The sequence below is a fragment of the Leucoraja erinacea genome, chromosome 11 (genome assembly GCF_028641065.1).
Source record: "Leucoraja erinacea ecotype New England chromosome 11, Leri_hhj_1, whole genome shotgun sequence".
Lineage (NCBI taxonomy): Eukaryota > Metazoa > Chordata > Chondrichthyes > Rajiformes > Rajidae > Leucoraja > Leucoraja erinaceus.
This window is the reverse complement of record NC_073387.1, coordinates 60,271,528-60,288,602: the sequence shown is the minus strand read 5'-3', so window position 1 is coordinate 60,288,602 and position 17,075 is coordinate 60,271,528. Positions and strand designations below refer to the sequence as shown.

At 41.9% G+C, this 17,075-nt stretch overlaps 1 protein-coding gene across 1 annotated transcript in view; it reads right to left on the bottom strand.

Moving 5' to 3' along the window:
• LOC129701877 (lysine-specific demethylase 3B-like) overlaps window positions 1–17,075 on the bottom strand; it is an 86,976-nt gene that overhangs the window by 46,525 nt on the left and 23,376 nt on the right. Inside the window, 7 exon segments of the mRNA XM_055643367.1 lie at window positions 2,002–3,365; window positions 8,824–8,942; window positions 11,345–11,380; window positions 11,382–12,073; window positions 12,978–13,074; window positions 14,239–14,370; window positions 14,824–14,948. Of these exon segments, the coding sequence (XP_055499342.1) occupies window positions 2,002–3,365; window positions 8,824–8,942; window positions 11,345–11,380; window positions 11,382–12,073; window positions 12,978–13,074; window positions 14,239–14,370; window positions 14,824–14,948 (2,565 nt within the window).

Here is a 17,075-nt window from a genome sequence, read left to right as displayed (position 1 = left end):
TGAAAAATGTTTTCCTCATCTCGGTCCTAAAAGATTTCCCCCTTATCCTTAAACTGTGACCTTGTTCTGGACTTCCCCAACATCGGGAACAATCTTCCTGCATCTAGCCTGTCCAACCCCTTAAGAATTTTGTAAGTTTCTCTAAGATCCCCCCTCAATCTTCTAAATTCTAGCGAGTACAAGCCGAGTCTATCCAGTCTTTCTTCATATGAAAGTCCTGACATCCCAGAAGTTAGTCTGGTGAACCTTCTCTGTACTCCCTCTATGGCAAGGATGTCTTTCCTCAGATTAGGAGACCAAAACTGTACACAATACTCCAGGTGTGGTCTCACCAAGACCCTGTACAACTGCAGTAGAACCTCCCTGCTCCTATACTCAAATCCTTTTGCTTTGAATGCTAACATACCATTTGCTTTCTTCACTGCCTGCTGCACCTGCATGCTTACTTTCAATGACTGGTGTACCATGACACCCAGGTCTCGTTACATCTCCCCCTTTTCCTAATCGGCCACCATTCAGAAGGTGAAGAAGGGTCTCGTTGGTCAGGTCGGGTGGGGGGGGGGGGGGGGGGGGGGGGGGGGGGGGGAGTTCCCACTGCCACGGGTACCATGCAAGGAGGGGGCTGCGGACCCCAGACAGACCAAAAACAAGACCTGTCAAATGCGGATGAGCTCCATCCACACTTCAGTAGAAGTTGCGATCACTATCGTACATAGCATTGTAAGGCACTATGCCCGTTGATGATGTCTCGAAACGTCGACAATTCCTTCTCTCCATAGATGCTGCCTCACCCGCTGAGTTACTCTAGCATTTTGTGTCTACCTTCGATTTTACCACCATCTGCAGTTCTTTCTTTAACAAGAGATCTGGGTGTCCTTGTTTATTTCAGAGATCGACAGCAAGCAACACCAATTCAAACTAATCTGATTCATTCACACTTGTAGGTAACTTTAAAACTCTTCATTAAAGTACAAAAAAAGCACACCCTTTTAAGGTGGTTGTATTTATAAATGATAAATCAAAACTACAACAACAAATTTGTTAATATTACTTTCAATCCCTTAATTCAATCATTTAGATGAAGGGATTAAAAGTAACAATGTGACAATAAATGAACCGTATGAAAACAGGAAGGCAGATTATTATCTGAAGGGTGTCAAGTTGGGAAAAGGGGAAGTACAATGAGATCTAGGGGTCCTTGTACACCAGTTACTGAAAGTAAGCATGCAGGTACAGTGTGCAGTTTTGGTCTCCCAATTTGAGGAAGGACATTCTTGCTATTGAGGGAGTGCAGCGTAGGTTCACTAGGTTAATTCCCGGGATGGCGGGACTGTCATATGTTGATAGAATGGAGCGGCTCGGCTTGCATACTCTGGAATTTAGAAGGATGAGAGTGGATCTTATTGAAACATATGATTATTAAGCGACTGGACATGCTAGAGGCAGGAAACATGTTCCGATGTTGGGAGAGTCCAGAACCAGGGGCCACAGTTTAAGAATGAGGGGTAGGCCATTTAGAACGGAGATGAGGAAAAACGTTTTTTACCCAGAGTTGTGAATCTGTGGAATTCTCTGCCTCAGAAGGCAGTGGAGGCCAATTCTCTGGATGCTTTCAAGAGAGTTTGATAGAGCTCTTAATGATAGCGGAGTCAGGGGATATGGAGAGAAGGCAGGAATGGGGTACTGATTGTGGATGATCAGACATGATCATATTGAATGGCTCGAAGGGCCTACTCCTGCACCTATTGTCTATGATTACAGTGAATGGCGGTGCTCGCTCGAAGGGCCAAATGACCTACTCCTGCACCTATTGACTATTGTGCAGATGTTGGTCTTAGAATTGTGTGAGCATGACCTCCAGTACAGAGGCTTTATACCTAGAAAGTATCAAAAAGGCAAACTTTAAACCACCCTCTCTAACCATCTATCTAGATATATTACTGCAAATGATCCCTTGTCATTTAGTATTATTTCAAGGTTTTACATTTTGCACAAACTCACTTTTTGGAGGTCTTCCTCGCGGTCTCCCTCTCCCACGGCCCCGTCCCTTCCCTATCTGTTCTTTATTCCCTTCACCATTTGGCTCCCTCCTTTCATGCACATAAGATAAATATCCTTTTAAACCAGTCTTTGACTGCAATCGCATGTGCACCTCTGAATCACTGAGGTCTGATAAGTCGCTGTCAGAAGCAGAGTCTGACTCCTGCTTGATACCCAAGCTCCGTTCATCCAAAGAAAATCTCCTCTGATCAAACTGAGATTGCTGACAGGATGGGCCATCAATACCATTATCAGATGAACTAAAGGTAAACGCAGCCTGCTGGGGCTTTCCAGAATGGGTTGTGTCTGAGAAAACTCGCAGCTGTGGATTGTCCTGAGTGGCCACACCAGAAATAGGGATTGGAAAGCCTGAAACCCGATCCCCAGTCGGACTGGTAGATAAGGTTGGCATCTCAATATTGGTCGCACCAAATTGGGTTTCTGGTGAATCAGGTCTCGCTGTATTTAAACTAGTCGTCTTTTGAGAAGGAGATGAAAATGGAGATGAAAAAATCTTTGGGAGATCAGTTTTGTTGCCACCTACATCTGATGTAATCTTATCAGTTTTCTTCCAGTTAGTTAATAATGGAGGCTTTACAATAACTGATGCTGGATTGCAAGCCATAGACCGTGTTACATCACTTCTGAACAGACTTGAATGTGACCTGTTAGTTGGCAAAACATTCCCGTTTCCCTTTAGATCTGCAAACCTAAGAAATGAATTAGCTGATGGAATGGTAGGCATTTCTTCCTTCAGTAGATCTGGTGGTTGGACTGACTGAAGAAACTGTAGGCTTGAAGAGCTCCTTGGAAAAGCTGGAGTTAGAGTTGGCATGACTTCAGAAGTGCCAAGTGGTTTTTTTTTCTCAGAATCTTGTCCAGGTTTACCTCCAGGGTTTAACCCAACAGCAGGAGTTCCAATTGCCTGTGTTGTAACATGTTTCTGACCAGTGGCATTGGAAGCCACTTTGAAGGAATTGAAGCTGAGAGGGTGATTTGATAAGCTTTCTGAAATTGCAGTGAAGTAGTTGCTCTGTGGAACATTCTGAGGCATGCACTGGAAAAACAAATTATTTGATAAACTGCCCAAATCCATTTTGTTGCCAGCTTTACTGCCAGGTAAATCTGCTGCATTCCTTCCAAACCCAAATCCAAAGGCCTTGCTTTCTTGGACAAATGCTCCATTTGTTCCCTCATTACCATTTCTTTTTGATTCTTCCATAAGCATTTCATTCTTATCTGATATTTGAACAGCACCATCTTCAGTTGAAACCCCTTCTTTTCGAGTTTGGCTAGGATCTTCAAGCCATTTCTTCGATGGTCCTCTAAAATTGTAATAAAATCAGTGAATTAATCAGATAAGTTTGAAACTGAATTAACAGAATACAGGTATGTCCCAAATCTATTCAAAAGGATGCACGGAGCAAGGGTTTTCATTTTCAAAACTCATTAAATCAAAAGTTTTAACTCACAAAATTATGTAGTGGCACAATATTAAAAAAAAATCACATTATCCTACTTTAAAATGGATAATTGCTGTGGCGTATTTTCCTGACATAAACTTGAGTACTAAGTTTTCAGATTAAGTAGTAAACAGTCAACACACATGAGACGATGGTGCAGTGGTTGAGCTGCTGGTTTACAGCTCCAGACACCCGGGTTCTAACTGACTACTGGTGTTGTCAGTATGGAGTTTGTATGTTGGGTTTTCTCAGGCTGCTCCAGTTTCCTCCCACCACTCCAAAGACATACAGGTTTGTAGGTTAATTTGCTTTGGTAAAAATTGTAAATTGTTCCTAGAGTATGTAGGGTAGTGCTAATGTATTGAGACTGCAAGTCGGCACAAACTCAAAGCACTGTATCTCTAAACTAAACCCAAGACAATGTATCCCAGGAAACAAGGTAAAAATCCAAAATGAAGCTGTATCCATTGCAACAAAATTAGTTTTTCTTGACAACATCATATGTTTGTCCCTTTAGGCTAAAATATTGAGGATGTTTACCAAAAGCTGTAATATTTGGCTTGTATCAAAAACAACAGTTTGATTTACTAACATCTCACAAATTAGGGCAGCATAGCGGCACAGCGGTAGAGTTGCTGGTTTACAGCACCAGAGACCTGGGTTCAATCCTGACTACGGGTGCTGTTTGTACGGAGCTTGTACATTTTCCCTGTGACTCCGTGGGTTTCACACATTCCAAAGACATACGGGTTTGTAGGTTACTTGGCTTGGGTAAACATTGTCCCTAGTGTGCGGGATAGCGTAGCGTTAGTGTGCAGGATACTGCTAGTGTACAGCATAGTGTTAGTGTACAGCATAGTGCTAGTGTACAGCATAGTGCTAGTGTACAGCATAGCGTTAGTGTACAGCATAGCGTTAGTGTACAGGATACTGCTAGTGTGCAGCATAGTGCTAGTGTGCAGCATAGTGCAGCATAGTGTGCAGCATAGTGCTAGTGTGCAGCATAGTGCTAGTGTGCAGCATAGTGCTAGTGTGCAGCATAGTGCTAGTGTACAGCATAGCGCTAGTGTACAGGATAGTGTTAGTGTACAGCATAGTGTTAGTGTACAGCATAGTGTTAGTGTACAGCATAGTGCTAGTGTACAGCATAGTGTTAGTGTACAGCTTAGTGCTAGTGTGCAGGATACTGCGAGTGTACAGCATAGCGTTAGTGTGCAGGATACTGCTAGTGTACAGCATAGTGCTAGTGTGCAGGATACTGCTAGTGTACAGCATAGTGCTAGTGTGCAGGATACTGCTAGTGTACAGCATAGTGCTAGTGTGCAGGATACTGCTAGTGTACAGCATAGTGCTAGTGTGCAGGATACTGCTAGTGTACAGCATAGTGCTAGTGTGCAGGATACTGCTAGTGTACAGCATAGTGCTAGTGTGCAGGATACTGCTAGTGTACAGCATAGCGTTAGTGTGCAGGATACTGCTAGTGTACAGCATAGTGCTAGTGTGCAGGATACTGCTAGTGTACAGCATAGTGCTAGTGTGCAGGATACTGCTAGTGTACAGCATAGTGCTAGTGTGCAGGATACTAGTGTGCAGGATACTGCTAGTGTACAGCATAGTGCTAGTGTGCAGGATACTGCTAGTGTACAGGATAGTGCTAGTGTGCAGGATACTAGTGTACAGCATAGTGCTAGTGTACAGCATAGTGCTAGTGTACAGCATAGTGCTAGTGTACAGCATAGTGCTAGTGTGCAGGATACTGCTAGTGTGCAGGATACTGCTAGTGTACAGCATAGTGCTAGTGTGCAGGATACTGCTAGTGTACAGCATAGCGTTAGTGTGCAGGATACTGCTAGTGTACAGCATAGTGCTAGTGTGCAGGATACTGCGAGTGTACAGCATAGCGTTAGTGTGCAGGATACTGCTAGTGTACAGCATAGCGTTAGTGTGCAGGATACTGCGAGTGTACAGCATAGCGTTAGTGTGCAGGATAGTGCTAGTGTACAGCATAGCGTTAGTACAGCATAGTGTTAGTGTGCAGGATACTGCTAGTGTACAGCATAGTGCTAGTGTACAGCATAGTGCTAGTGTACAGCATAGTGCTAGTGTACAGCATAGAGTTTATGTGCAGCATAGTGTTTATGTGCAGGATAGCGCTAGTGTACGGGTGATTGTGATCGGTGCGGACTCGGTGAGCCGATGACCTGTTTCCGCGCTGTATCTCTAAACTAAACGATTAGTACCTGATCACTTTGATAGCAAGGAAAGAATAAATTAGAAACATTTCAGAGATCGACAGCAGGCAACGCCAATTCAAACAAATCTGGTTCATTCACACTTGTAGGTTACTTTCAAACTCTTCATTAAAGTGCAATAAAGCACATCCTTTTTTAGATGGCTGTATTTATACATGATAATCAAAACTACAACAAATTTGCTAATGTTACTTTTAATCCCTTAATTTAATAATTTAGATGAAGGGATCAAAAGTAACATTTGCAAATTTTCAGATGACACAAAGCTAGGTGGCAGGGTGAACTGTGAAGAGGATGCAATGAGGATGCAGGGTGACTTGGACAGGTAGGGTGAGTGGGCAGATGCATGGCAAATGCAGTTTCATGTGGATAAATGTGAGGTTATCCACTTTGGTGGCAAAAACAGAAAGGCAGATTATTATCTGAATGGTGTCAAGTTGTGAAAAAGGAAGTACAACGATATCTAGGGGGTCCTTGTTCATCAGTCACTGAAAGTAATCGTGCAGGTACAGCAGGCAGTGAAGAAAGCTAATGGCATGTTAGCCTTCATAACAAGAGGTATTGAGTATAGGACATTTTCAACCTCTCACTTCTGAGGTCTGAGGTTCCCACCTGCTTTAAAAGGGCATCAATTATACCGGTGCCCAAGAAGAGCAAGGTGACGTACCTCAACGACTATTGACCAGTGGCACTAACGTCGGTGGTGATGAAGTGCTTTGAGAGGTTGATCATGGCACAAATCAACTCCTATCTCGATAAAAACCACTCCAGTTCGCTTACCGCCACAACAGCTCAATGGTAGATGCGATCTCGCTGGCTCTCCACTCCGCTCTGGACCACTTGGACAACAAAAACTCATATGTCAGGCTGTTATTCATTGATTACAGCTCGGCATTTAATACAATCATCCACTCCAAGCTAGTTACCAAACTCGCAGAACTGGGTCTCTGCGCATCTCTCTGCAATTGGATCCTCGACTTCCTCATTCACAGACGGTTCGAAATGGTAGAAAGGTGTCAGCCTCGATAACAATGAGCACGGGAGCACCTCAAGGCTGCATGCTCAGCCCCCCGCTGTACTCACTCAATACTTATGATTGCGTAGCTGGTCATAGTGCGAACTCCACCATCAAGTTCGCTGACGACACCACCGTTGTGGGACGTATCACTGATGGGGACAAGTCAGAGTACAGAAGTGAGATCGACCGATTGACCAAATGGTGCCAGCACAATAACCTGGCCCTCAACACCAGCAAAACCAAGGAACTGATTGTGGACTTTGGAAGAGGTAGGATGGGGACCCACAGTCCCGTTTATATCAATGGGTCGATGGTGGAAATGGTCAAGAGCTTCAAATTCCTGGGCGTGCACATCTCTGAAGATCTCTCCTGGTCCAAGAACACTGATGTAATCATAAAGAAAGCTCATCAGCACCTCTACTTCCTGAGAAGATTACGGAGAGTTGGTATGACAAGAAGGACTCTCTCTAACTTCTACAGGTGCACAGTAGAGAGCATGCTGACCGGTTGTATCGTGGCTTGGTTCGGCAACTTGAGCACCAAGGAGCGGAAAAGACTACAAATAGTAAACACTGCCCAGTCCATCATCTGCTCTGACCTCCCTACCATCGAGGGGATTTATCGCAGTCGCTGCCTCAAAAAGGCTGGCAGCATCATCAAGGACCCACACCATCCTGGCCACACACTCATCTCCCTGCTACCTTCAGGTAGAAGGTACAGGAGCCAGAACACTGCAACGTCCAGGTTCAGAAACAGTTTCTTCCCCACAGCCATCAGGCTATTGAACTCAACTCAAACAAAACTTTGAACATTAATAGTACATTATCTGTTTATTTGCACTTTATCTGGTTTATTTATTAATGTGTGTATATATTTATATAATGGTATATGGACACACTGATCTGTTCTGTATTCATGCCTTCTATATTCTGTTGTGCTGAAGCAAAGCAAGAATTTCATTGTCCTATCTGGGCAATAAACTCTCTTGAATCCTGAGGTCCTTCTGCTGTTGTACAGAATGGCGGTGCTGGCTCGAGGGGCCGAATGGCCTACTCCTGCACATATTGTCTATTGTCTAACACTCAGCTTTTAGGTACTGTATTTTTCTATAATTCCAACATGTTATTGTGGACATTGGACTTGCTCTGCAACTGTAATGCTACAAAACTATATTCTGCACAATGATATTTTTTCCTTTGCTCAACTGTTGCTTGGTGTATGGTGTGATTGTATTTATGTTTAGTACTATCTGATTTAATTGATAGCACACAGACAAATTCTGTTTATAGTCTTTTAGTACGCGTGACAATAATAAACGAATACCAATGAGCACCATTGTTGGAACACTGGTGGTGCTCTACATCTTTAGTGACATACAACATGCAACAGTCCAACACCAGGACAGGCCCCTCGGTGCATAATGCCCACATTAGACATGATGCCCAAACCAACCCCAATTCTGCTGCAAATAATCCATATCCCTCCAATTCCTACATGTCCATGTACTCATTCAAAACTCTTAAATATCACAATTGTGTCTGCCTCCACTACCACTATCCCCAGCAGCGCTTTCCATGCACTCGCCATCCTCCATGTAAAAAAATATTTGTCCTGCACATCTCTTTTAAACTTTGCCCTCTTGACCAAGGTTCAATTCTAACCTTTAGTGATACGCATGTAGGTTTGCAACCTTTGTCTCTTATGGGTTACCCCACGGGTGTTCTGCTTGTCTCAAGACAGAATTGCTAGTTCTTCTCTTAACTGGCCTTTGTAAATTACCCATGGTATGCAAGTCTGGTGGGAGAATCAGGAGTTGTTAATGTGCATCTGTAGAGATCGAGTTACAGGGAAATAAATAAGGAAATGTGACTAAGCCAGGATTGGCAGATTTGATGGACTCAAATACCTTGTTCTGTATTGAAAGGAAATATGAATCATAACACAATGTTGTTAATAGATAGTAGAATTCCAAAATAACCTCAACCAGAGGAAATGAATGAATATCAACAAGCTAAATACAAAACTGGGCATGAGAGCAGGTTTGCCTTACCCTTTAGCAGTGCTGCACACCTCTGCCTGTTGCCCTATTGAAGACTCCAATGGTGAAGAATTTCCCAAAGAATTTTCTGATACAGGAGCTAAACTGGATGTCTGTAGACTTTTAACTCCCTGAAACAAAAGTGTTTGCAAATTAAGCAGGTGCGCTAACAAAGAGAAATATTTATAACTTTCAATCTAACCAAACCGTTTGAGAGTAAAATTATCTCAGCATTTTCAAATTAGTTAAATATTCAATTAATGCAAGACCTCTAATAGCATTGATGTACAGAGGGATGTTGGGGTCCAAGTCCACGAGTCCCTGAAAGTGACAAGAAGATAGAGTGGAAAATAATTCATATGTTATGCCAGTCTTCATTCGTCGGTGCACTTAGTGGAAGAGTCAGGAAGTCATGAAGCTGCTTTATAAGACTTTGGTTAGGTCCCATTTGAGGTATTGCGTGAAGTTCTGCTCACCCCATTATAAGAAGGATGTGGAGGCTTTGGGAAGGGTGTAGAGGAGGTTTACCAGAACAAAACAAAGTGGTAATAAATGGAAAATTGGTCTAAGGATAAGAAACTGGAGAAATATATAGGACTTTTACAGGGCGGCTGGAGGCATCATAGTTTGAGTCCCAGTTAATCAGAACTATTAGTGATTAAGGTGAAGGAAAGACGTGTAATATGCCAATGTAAATGGCAATAAATGTAGTTTGCCAACAACACAAAACTGGACAAGCTGGTGATTTGTGAGGATTCAAAGTGGTACCAATGTGATTTAGACAGGTTGATGGAATGAACAAATACAAGGCAGTTTTAAGTGAATTGTGAATCTACTTTGGTAAGAAAAACAAAGGCAGAGGTAACATGCAAAGGAACTCGATGTTCTTGTATGTTTCGGGTCGAGACTTTTCTTCAGATATGTATTTACTTGTGAACACAGTGGGATAAACTCACCTTAATCTTACCATTATCCCTTTAATAACCTTTTCCGAAATTTACACAAGTACATAAATGTAACTTTTACATCATGTCCTATGTCATCCTTAGAATTATGATGCAACCAAAGCTGGTGCTGGTGCATCTTCCCCTGTGTGTGTCTTTAATGTGTCTTATTAAGAATCCAAAGAATCATCATAAACATTCGTACCAAAGCAGTCAAAACAGGAATGTAATTGTGAAAACCTAGAACTTCATGTGGGTTTAGTTTTAGTTTTTTGAAGATGCAACCAAAAAGGTCGATGAAGGCAGAGTTGGAGATGTTGTATTTATGGACCAGCAAAGCATTCCACAAGTTTCCGTTTGGTAGGCTCTGGAAGGTTAGATTGCATGGGATCCAAGGAGAGATAACTGAATGGTTAAAAAAATTACTTAATGGAAGGAAGCAGAGGGTGTTGGTGGAAGGTTGCTTCTCGAACTGGAGGCCTGTGACAAGTGGTGTGCCACAGGGTTCGGTGCTGGGCCTGTTGCCATTTGTCATCCATATCAATGATTTGGATGAGAACAAAGGCAAGATTAGCAAATTGCTGATGATACAAAAGTGGGTGGTTTTGTAGACAGTGAAGATGGTTGTGAAAAATTGCAGCAGGTTCTTGATCGATTGACCAAGTGGGTTGAGGAATAGTTGATCGAATTTAGTATAGAAAATTGTGAGGTGCTGCATTTTGGGAAATCGAACATGGGCAGGACCAACACAGTGAATGTTAGGCTCTGGAAAGTGTTGTAGAGCAGAGGGAACTAGGAGTGCAGGTGCATAGTTCCTTGAAGGTTGAGTCGCAGGTAGCTAGGGTGGTCAAAAATTGGCCTTCATCAGTCAGACTAAAGACGTTAGTGAGGCGACATTTAGAATATTGTGTTCAGTTGTGGGCACCATATTATAAAGAGCACAGTGAAGAGTTACGATGATGTTGCCAGGACTAGAAGGTCTGAGTTATAGGCTGGGACTCTATACCTTGGAGCACAGGAGGATGAGGGGTGATCTTATGGAGGAATAGGTCGGGTATGACAGGATGAGTGGTGATCCTATCGAGGAACCGATGTATGTATGAGAGGAATAGATCGGGTAGATGCACAGATTCTCTTGCCAAGAGTAGGTAAATTAAGGACCAGAGGGCAGGTTTAAGGTGAAAAGATTTAACATGAATATGAGAGGTGACTTTTCCACACAAAGGGTGGTGGGTGAATGGAACAAGCTGTCAGATGAGGTAATTGGGGCTGGGACTATCCCAACATTTAAGAAACAGTTATTGACAGGTACATGGGTATGACTGGTTTGGAGGGATATGGACCAAACGCAGGCTGGTGGGACTGGTGTAGCCAGGACATGTTGGACAGGACAGTGTGGCCAAAGGACCAATTTACCAGCAATATCACTATGATTCCAGGTGGAAATTTAGAAAATATTCTCTTAATCAAGTATTAATTCCAAACCACTACCAATAAAAGATACTGCCAAACTCCAACCATAAACCATTTCTTACATCAAGATTGTGAGTCTCGTTGAGGTTTGTGAAAGACTGATGCGAGTCGAATACCTGGAAAGTGGACTGCAACCGATCCTGTGGTGCTGGGGAAGTTGCCTGGATTCACCGAAGCACACGTGGGACTTTCATTTGTGGACTCGGACATTATATTTTGTGACTTTTGTTGGGTTTCTGAATTTACATCAAGGTTTTCCTTTATCCCATGTTCAGACATTCCAGCTCCCACAAAAGCTTCCGTATCTGCACCTGTTGAATCTTGAACAAAATTTGAAGGTTCTACAGTCGGAACTTCGGAGGCTCTGCCTGAATCAGAAATTGGTAAACCCTTCTTGCTCTGAGGATTCAGAGACTCTGCATTTGCAAATGGCACTCCACTTATCCTGGGCACGGCACTACCAGCAGCAGCAGCAGCAGCAGCAGCAGTTGGCAGAAACGGTTTCCCATGAATTGGCTCATCCTGAACAACCAAGGTCCTGCCATTCTCTTTGGTATAGGTGGCATAACGCAAACCTGCTTGTGGCTGAGGTACAAAGCGAGATCGATCTGAAGCACTGTCAGCAACTCCCCAGGACAAATCATCACCTCTCTTGGAGTCAAAGTTCCCTTGCTCCACATCAGGGTTGTCATTCTTTAGCTGATTGTGACCATTGCCTCCAGCCCCTAATGAGCATACACTACCGCTGTCAGACTCGATTTCTTCTTTGTCTTTCACTTTTTTTTGTACAGGTTCATTCTCTCCATCAGCTGCATTTTTTCTTCTACGACTATCTTTATTTTTATCTAAGGAGAGAGCACAAACTTTGTCATTATACACCTACAACATATACCTCTGCTATAAAGTAACCTAAAAATAGACTTCTTCAATGATTAGATCCTGTAACTGAAGTTTTATATGACAATCACTTTATGAAAAATGTGATTATATTTATTTCAGCACTCAAATTTGATAGCAACATTTCAATAGATTTATCAAGTTCTCTTATCACAGTTTCTAAACAATAAAGCTCTCTGCTCCTCCAACTCCAGCATTTTTTATGTATGCACTAAAATGTACATAAAATTAGATAAAAGGGGATATTTAAAATGTTTGAGCAAAATGCTTACGCCAAAATCTTTAAAGTCCCAGTGTTTTTGATAAGTGCAAGATATAAAATGAATGTCATTTAAAGGAGGATTTTTAAATACTAATTAAAACAATGGGCTGTACTTTCATAAACATCGATTTCCAAGACCATACATGTAAAAAAAATGAAGAGGATCTACAGGACCATCAAATTTCTCTGTCGTCTTTGCGCACCTGGCACATTTGAGTAGGCAACTTTGCAATGAATATGAATTCCAAATTGTAAAATGCATTCCCTCTTTTGGGTCATGTCATTGCTGCAGGAGATTCAAACATAAATGGTTCAATCATCATGGTGTAACGTCTTTTGACAAAGTATGTCCCATGTTCCCTCCACCAATATCAGTAACAAAAATGCTCAACTTGCTCACTGATTCAAGTTCAAGTGAGTGTATTGTCATGTGTCCCTGATAGGACAATGAAATTCTTGCTTTGCTTAGCACACAGAACATAGTAGGCATTTACTACAAAACAGATCAGTGTGTCCATATACCATAATATAAATATATACACACACGAATACTGATGCCATAATAGTTATTTCAGAAGGTTCATGCCTACCTTTCTCATCAGGTTCCTTGGTTGGACTGTACGGTGGACTGCCCTCAGCTTTCTTCCGCCTATTCCGGGAGTTTTGAGAAGCTTGCTTGTGAGCAACCTGTTGATTTAAAAATATTCACAATGTCTAGTACTTTCCTCAAAAATCTGTCAATGATACCAGAAGCAAAAATAATTATTGAATAAATTAAACATGCGAGAAAGGACATTCTTGCTATTGAGGGTTCAGGAAAGACATTGATATTGAAGGAGTGCAGCGTAGGTTCACCAGGTTAATTCCGGGATGGCGGGACTGACATATGATGGATCGACTGGGCTTATATTCACTGGAATTTAGAAGGATGAGAGAGGATCTTATAGAAACATATAAAATTCTTAAGGGATTGGACAGACTAGATGCAGGAAAAAGTTCCCGGTGTTGGGGGAGTCCAGAACCAGTTTAAGAATAAGACGTAGGCCATTTAGGACTGAGATGAGGAAAAACCTTTTTCATCCAGAGTTGTGAATCTGTGGAATTCTCTGCCACAGGGAGCAATGGAGGCAAATTCACTGGATTTTTTCAAGAGTTAGATAGAGCTCTTAAAGATAGTGGAGTCAGGGGATATGGTGAGAAGGCAGGAAAGGGGTACTGATTTTGGATGATCAGCCATGATCATATTGAATGTCGGTGCTGGCTCGAAGGGCCGAACGGCCTAAACCTGCACCTGGTTTAAATGTTTCCTTTCTCTGTCACTTTCTCTAAATAATAGCCAGCAGCCCAACACAGATCAAATCACCCACCCAGAAAATAGAGAATGCAAGGAGCATTCATGATCAACCTCAAACAAGATTTCCTTTATTTTGAGAAATAAACTTCTCTTAAGACCAATTAGGCCAAATGAAAATGGTCTTCCCTTTTAATTTATTAAATGACATATCAGCTGTTATTAGCATGTCAGAACAAGGAACTGCAGATGCTGGTTTACAAAAGAGGACAAAGTACTGGAATAACTCAGCAGGGCAGGCAGCATCTCTGGAGATCATGGATAGGTGACGTTTCAGATTGGGACTCTTCTTCAATGGGTGGAATAGTTTAAATCCTGCGTCTCGTATGAAAGAATGACCTGATATGGATAGGGAAACCAAAACACATCATGTACAGGGAGAAGTTTTAATATTACTTCCCTATGCTTCAATAATTTGCAAAAGCATAGGACCAGGTCTTCACTTTATGTGAGGCTACAGGCCTAATAACAGAAAATAGAACAACCTGCATAACACTCACCATTGATGTATTGCTCTCATTTGTCCCAGAGCTTTTACATGGTATCCCAGTTTCCCCTTTCATTAATTGGAGTGTTTCATCCACAAGTGTGATGTAAATTCGCATCAGATCAATAGTCTTTCTCTGCTGCTCCTATTAAGGACGACATGTAGAAATATGCAAGCAAATTTACTGAAAAATTGTACTTTATCCTTTCCCCTTTACATCAAACACATTAGACTACTGTCAATGACTTGATGTTTTATCAAGCAAACATTGAACAAAACATTCAATAAAACTCCAGATGATGACAGGTAGTTTTACAACGATTATATTTATAATTTCAATTTATCATCTTGCTGCCTTAAAAATGTAATTTCCACTAAATCTTAATGTGATCAAAGGTTTCTTTAATGCCAACATAATTGACTTTATAAACCCTTTCTCATACCCCTCATAATAATCAAATGTCCTCAACACTCAACTCCAGCGAAGAAAATTAATTTGTCTTTAACAATGCCTTTAAGCAAATTCAAATTTGTAGCGTCTCCATAGAAGCCTATTATAAATCAAGTACATATGTTTAAAGCCAGCACTATATTATACCTGCTCTGTTGTAACCACCATGATGCTCGTACTTGGGTCATGATGTGCAACAACAGCAAGAATCCACTCTTCTGAGGAATCTGGTTGGTAGATCTTCACCCTATGCCCCTGCAAACTGTATGGACCTAACAGGTAAAAGAGTTTAACAAAATTGAAGTGACATGATTATAAGCACAAAATCTTGCCACTTTTCAAATAATACAGCAATGATAAAACCTTCTAAAATGTTAACCATCAAGTACCTATCTATTCTAAGAACCAGGGGCCACAGTTTAAGAATAAGGAGTAAGCCATTTAGAACGGAGACGAGGAAACACTTTTTCAACAGAGAGTTGTGAATCTGTGGAATTCTCTGCCTCAGAGGGCGGTGGAGGCAGGTTCTCTGGATGCTTTTAAAAGAGAGCTAGATAGGGCTCTTAAAGGTAGCGGAGTCAGGGGATATGGGGAGAAGGCAGGAACGGGGGTACTGATTGGGGATGATCAGCCATGATCACATTGAATGGCAGTGCTGGCTCTCGGCCCGAAATGTCACCTATTCCTTCCGTCCAGAGATGCTGCCTGTCCCTTTGGTCAACAAAGTACATGCCGATCATCAATTACCCATTTTCACTACTTCCAAGTTATCCCATTTTCGCATCCATTCTCTGCATATAAGGGCAATTTGTAGAGGTAATTAACCTACAAATCCACACGTCTTTGGAACGTGGGAGAAAACTGGAGAACCCAGAGGAAACCCACACAGTCACAGGAAGAATGTGCAAATTCCACAGCATACAAGACCATGATTGAACCAGAGACTCTGCCGCTGTGAGGCAGCAAGTCTACCTGGTATCAGGATCATGGGGATACGATTACTAGTTTTACAGCAACCTGTATTAATAATGGAAGAATAGTTTTCAAGCATGGGATTGAATATGGTGGATATTGTGCCCAGTTTCAAAAAGTGGATATATAACAAAAAAAAACTGAAGAGTATAATTAGCTGATGATGATTCATAGCATGCAGATTTAAGAGCTAAAGTGCATTTCAAATGTTATACCCTTAAATGGCATTTGATTGAAATAATAAACATTGAGAATCCATTCAGTCTCAGTTAAATTAATGGTTTCTCTTTGTTCTCAGAATCTCAAGTCGGGGTCATTCCCTGCAACTGCAGTTTGTAGAATCTCTCAATGATCCCAGGTTTTCTTGCCCCTCCAGGATACAGTCAGGAGTTAAATCCGGTTTCTAAGATTAATTCCCCTCCAGACACAGTACCACTCAAAAGTCCAGTCCAGATCAGACATATTTCAGCCTTCATTCTGATGCAGTTGGACTATTGAATGTCACAATACCACCAGTTCAAATTGTGTGGCATCCTAGTTATTGTTACTGGGCTAAACAGGTACAGAGAAGCATGGAAATTATTGCTCATGGCAGTTCAATGTCCTCACTTTCAGTTTGGCCTTGATGGCCAAACGTCACCATGTAGCCATTTTTCCGTCTTAACCTAGGCCTCTGATATCTATTACCATAGCAGACCCATTATTTCTTTCCCACCACAACTTTCTGCTCACTAATTTGTTCTTTCCAGTTTATTAAGCCTCTGCGTCCTTGGATAAGAGCTAACTTCCCAATTCATTACTACCGCTTTGTGAAGCTGAGAGAATGTTACATGGGTGGTTGTTCCTTATGCCATGTTTCTGATTCAGAATCTTGTAAATCAATCAAAATTGGAGATTCACTTCTTTAGTTCAGTTGTTATCAAACTCCTTGCTTCTGTGCGATATAATCTGAGCGCTTCTCATTTCACAAGATAGAGTGCATGGCATTCTCTGGTAAGATTATGGGCAGATGGCTGTGCATCCTGATCAACTCCTTATGGTGTTCGAACTTTGCAGTCCTGGCAAGATCCTATTCCCTGTACCTGTAACCTAACTGAATTCATTTATCCTGATAGCAGTCTACATTCTATTCCATGCTCATGCTAAGTTTGCACAATGAACTACATACTGCTACCAATAGCATTACAACAAAGTAGCTTGTTCATAATAGCAGAGGACTTCAATCAGGCCAACAACAAGCGTTAGTTATTAAAATACTTTCAGCATGTCTCGTGTCCCACCAGACCTCTAAACATTCTTGACCACTGCTACGCAACCAAAGACACCCACCGCTTCATCCCGATTGCACTTTGGAAATTGGGACCGCCTGCTGTCTTTTACTCTCTTATACGCAGAAATTGAAGCAGAAGGATCTGATGCAGAAGTCG